The sequence below is a fragment of the Trypanosoma theileri genome (genome assembly GCF_002087225.1).
Source record: "Trypanosoma theileri isolate Edinburgh chromosome Unknown TM35_Tth_2_V1, whole genome shotgun sequence".
Lineage (NCBI taxonomy): Eukaryota > Euglenozoa > Kinetoplastea > Trypanosomatida > Trypanosomatidae > Trypanosoma > Trypanosoma theileri.
Genome location: NW_021639844.1, coordinates 259,813 through 264,810, shown reverse-complemented (window position 1 = coordinate 264,810; position 4,998 = coordinate 259,813). Strand labels below are relative to the sequence as shown.

Genomic DNA, 4,998 nt, shown 5'->3' with positions numbered 1-4,998 from the left:
TTTTTTTTTGCTATTATTATTATCATTATTATTATTATTACTACTACTACTTCTACTACTGTCAGTACTCTTGTGTAGGTCATTGCTTTCTTGAACACAGTGGTATTTCCATTTGGTTCTGGTGGTTGTGTGTTTCCATTGTTTCTTATCATCCACTACCATTATCATTTTTTTTTTCTTTTTTTGTTATTGTGGACGGCAACAGTAAACACAATAAAAAAAGAAAAATAAATAAATAAAAAAAAAAAAGAAAGTAAAAGAAGAGATCTGTGAATTTTTTTAAAAGGTTACAAGTTCTCTCTTTTTCTTTTCTCTCTTTTTTATTTATTTATTATTTTCTTCTTCGTTTGCCCTTCTTAGTTCCCTTTTTGCTTACTGCATCTATATATATATATATATATAGTTGACTCTAAAGGGGAATTATAAAGTAAGAATAGGTATTGCGAGGCTAAAAAGAAAAAAAAAAGGAGTTATTTAATATCTTCCATTCTTCTTTTTTTTTATTTGTATTTTTATTTCTCCTTGTCTCCATTTCTTTCTTTGTTTTTTTTTTCTTCTTTCTATTGTATCTGCCTTTCTTTCCTTACTTACTTCACTTCACATATATTTTACTTTTTGGCACGTGTCGCGCAGGCTACTCTCTTCTTTATTTATTTATTTTTCTTTCACTTTGGCTGTGAAAGACTTGTGTTCAGGTAAGTGCGACTCTCTATCTCTATCTCTTCTTTGTGAGTGTCTCTCTGTGTGTATATTAGTGTGTATTTGGGGTCTCTCTCTCTCTATTTGGCCTCTCAATACACACATTATATTTACATCACTGACTTCATTTTTTCATTGTATACAGAAGCGAGGTATTTCTCTCTCTCTCTCTCTCTCTCTGTGTGTGTGTTGGTGAGATACACAATCACATTGAAGTGAGTAGATTACTTGAGGAAGAGTATACCGTGATTGTTTATTGTATTAATTCTCTTTAGTTTTTTTTTTGTTGTTTTTTTATTTATTTATTGTGTTCGTGTCTGTATTCACAACTGGTTTTCGATCGAGGTTTCTAACATCTGTTACTGTTACTATTACTTGTATTGCTGTTGTTGTTATTATTATTATTACCGACATCAGCAATCGTGTTTATCGTAGCAACAGAGTAAGAGAAAGGAAGTATTAGTGAATACTGTAAATATATATATATATATATATATATATATATATAAAGGGTGTAAATAGAGTGAAGAAGAGTCTCTCTCTCTCTCTGTGTATTTCTTGATTGGTGAGAATCTCTTTGAGTGTAAGTGTTCATTTTCCTTCGTGAATAGCATAAAGGAGCACTCAAGCAGCGAATTAAACCGCAAGAAGAAGAAAGAGAGAAAAAAAAGAAAGGAAAAAAGAACAGGCGAGGGGAATCATAAGAAGGAGGACAACTCTTTCAAAGGAAGATTATATACAAAATACAGCAAGAAAGAGCAAAAGAAAAAGAAGAGAAAAAGGAAAAGAAAGATATTTGAAGAGAGAAGAAAAAAAAAAAAAAAGAAAAAAGAGAAGAGGGAATACTCTTTTTTCTTTCTGGTTTTTCTTATTATTGTAGTGTATTTTTCTTTATCCTTCGAAAGAAGGTTATAGGGAAAGCGATAAAGTACTCTCTGTGTATCTGATATCAGAGTTAGGATAATTCCTTATCGTGATTTGAAAAAAAAAAAAAAGAAAATAAAGAATAGTAAAAAACAAACAAACAAACAAAGAAGGAAAGAAAGAAAGAAAGAAAGTAAAAAAAAAGAAAAAAAAAAAGGTATCTGATTACTACTATACACACTCAGTGTATTGTGAAAACCTAGAAAGCAAGATGCCGAGTGATACTTATATTAAAGCGGTGGATAAATCCGTAGAGAATCTCCGCGTAGGGGATTTCGTGGCTGTAGCCACTCAACGTGCAGATGGAAAGAAAGTGCATTGGACACTTGGAACTGTAGACTCCGCACCGTACATGCATGATATTGAGGTCCGGCTGTGGGAAAAGAGAAGAGATGAGGAAACCATGGATGATCAGCAAGATGCAATGGAAACAGAAGAAGGAAGAGAAATCGTCGAACGCATTGGACGTGTAAAGAAAGAACTCTCTGAAAGTATGCAGCAGGCGGCGGAATTAACCGAACAACTGCGGGAACGGCGAAGAAATATAATGATTGCAAGTAATGAGGCAGAGAAGCATGTAGCCCAATCACGTGCGGCTGTACAGGCGGCTAGCCTTGATGTAGATAATATTTCATATCGTAACTGGCAGGAACTCAAGTCTTATCGAGTCCCACCCAAAATGGTAACAACCATTCTACGTGCTGTAATGCTTTTGCTGGGTGAAGATGGCGCCTCCACGTGGCCGCAAATGCAACGAATATTACGAGATGTGCACTTCAAATCACGGATTATTGATTATGATCCTGGTGAGATGCTCACAACAGAGCGTTGTGAATACATCTTACGGGAATGTGTGAGAAAGAGGAGTTTTCAATATGATCGTGCTGTACATGGGAGTCAGGCAATGGGACCTATTTACTATTGGGTACTTGCACAATTGGACAGTTGTGAGGCCGCACGGGAACAACATCGTGTAGAGAAACAAATGGCCGTACAAAAGAAAGAATTACGTGAAGTAATGAAAGAGATTAATGAACAACAACAACGTATGGCAGAATATCAAATTATGATGGAAAAGGCAGATGAGCAATTACTGGCTTACAGAGAACGTCAACGAAAGACTTCTGGTAAAGCCTCATCTGTTAGTAGTTCTAACAACTATGATGCAGCACTTGAGCGATATAAAAACAGTTTCGCTGGTGCCGCAAATAAAAAGTATCTCCTTCCTGCGTTTTATACTTGGCAACCAACTGACTACTGCATTGTAGTTGTACGAAGAAATGCACTCGTGGGTTTTGGACCTGTACATGAGAAAAAATATACAGAAGGTAATGAACTTGACGAACAACAGATTCGTCTGCTTGACATTGCCATTCAGAGAAATCAGCGGAACCTCAATGCACTTTCCCAAAATAATGAAGAACGTGCTCGTCTTTTGAAGCAGGAGGAAAAAGAGTTTGAAGAGGGTATCTTCAAAAAGACAAAGAATGACGGTGAGGATGATACAGCTTTGATAAGAGATCTGCTACAATGTCAGGTGGACGGTGAAAACTGGAAACAAGTCCTTGATCTTAAACGTGCTGCTGTCGTTGACACCTTTGTCGAAGAGACAGCTGAGGCTCTGGAATTACCGGAAAAGAACATCACCGTTCTTGAGGTGAAGTGCCGTGAACAACCTGCAGCTTTAGTGGTTGATACAGAAGTACTCCACGATGGATTACGGTCCAAAGAAGAATTAAGAGACACCATCGACAGTTTTCCATATCCCAAACTGCATGCACTCTATGGTATTACTTCTGCAAATCTCATGGATCACAACATGCTATTTAAAGGGGAACTATGGGAACAAATTCTCCAAGAAAATAAAGAAGAAGTGGAACGAGCATTTAACCGAGATACCATTAACGCACTTTATCTTGAAGATAATGATAACATTAGCGTTAAATCTACAGAGTACAACAATGGTCTTTATGTGGTATACAAAGTACAAACTATAACTAAGACTGAAAATGAAATCACAAGTGCTGTTGATGCATATGACTACCCAGAAATATGGGCATTGTATGTTTCTTATCAGGAAAAGTTGCCAGTAATCCTAGAAAGAGTTTTTACTGGCGAGAAATGGGATGAAGTATTACAAAAAGAAAGACCAAAATTATCAAATGCATTCCAAAAGGACAGCAGCAAAGCGCTTGATTTACCAAAAACGAATGTGAAGGTAGTATCCATGACTGCAACAGAGGAACAACTAGCGGTAAAATACACAGCGCAAGACGAAAGGAGAGGACCTGAGGAGGTTTCAAATGTACTTGCTAAGTGTCCCTACTCTACACTAAACGAAATATACAAAAACAGTACCACTGACAAATCGTCTTGGAAAGAAACTGTGCATGAGGCCCAATTTGAAGGAGAGGACTGGGACTACACAGCAGAACTAATTGAACCAAAAATAAAGGAGGCTGTGGCTAAAGAGACAGCGGCTGCGCTGCAGTGTGCCCCTGAGGATGTGACCGATGTACAGCTCCTTACGACACCAAAGAAACTTCGTGCTATTGTAAGAGTAAGACATGATCCATCGCTGAAGGAAACACAGATAAACGACATCATTAGAGATCATCCTTACAATGGGGTATGGATGTTATATAAAATACGACCTTTTGATGAGAGCAAAAAATTGGAAACAGCACACGAACTTGACTTTGAGGGTGAGAAGTGGAAAAGTGTGGTGGAAAAACGCCGTGCAGAGGTTGAAGAGGCTGTGGTTTACGAGACAGCCCTTGCTTTGGATTGCAACCGTGAGGATGTGACTGGCGTGGAACTGGACCCAGTACCTCAGGCTCTTGTCGCAATTGTAAAAATAAGACACACACCTCAGTTCAAACGGGACCGTATTAAAGAACTACTCCAACAACACGAGTTCACAAAACTGTGGGAACTATATGAAGACCGCCCAGCAGGTGATAAGACAATGGAGACAAGACACGAGCTCGGCTTTGAAGGAACAGACTGGGACTACGTGGTGGAGCAGCATCCTAAGGAGGTGGAAGAGGCTGTGGCTTCCGAGACCGCACGTGCCCTGGAAGGCGAACGTGAGGATGTAACGAAAGTGGAGCTGGCCCCAGCACCCCATGCTCTTATCGCATTTGTTACTGTGCAGCACTCTCCGCAGCTGGGAAAAGAGGATATTAAAACAAAATTAACGGCGTACCCGTATAATGAACTATGGGCGCTGTATGAGGAGCGTCCACATGACTCATCTGAGCTAACGAAGAAATTCGAGGGTGACGATTGGGATCTTGTGGTTGAGAACAACCGTGAAAAGCTTGAGAGGGCATTCCGTAAGGAGACAGCTGATGCACTAGGCGTGTCGCCTTC

General features: G+C 38.8%; 1 protein-coding gene across 1 annotated transcript; it reads left to right on the top strand.

The window, feature by feature from the left end:
- Positions 1-1,834: 1,834 nt before the first annotated feature.
- On the top strand, positions 1,835-4,996 carry TM35_000021920 (microtubule-associated protein Gb4; the record flags this gene model as incomplete). Its single annotated transcript, XM_029021510.1, has 1 exon — positions 1,835-4,996. A coding segment is annotated over one exon (3,162 nt), but the record flags the coding sequence as incomplete, so codon positions are not given.
- Positions 4,997-4,998: the final 2 nt, after the last annotated feature.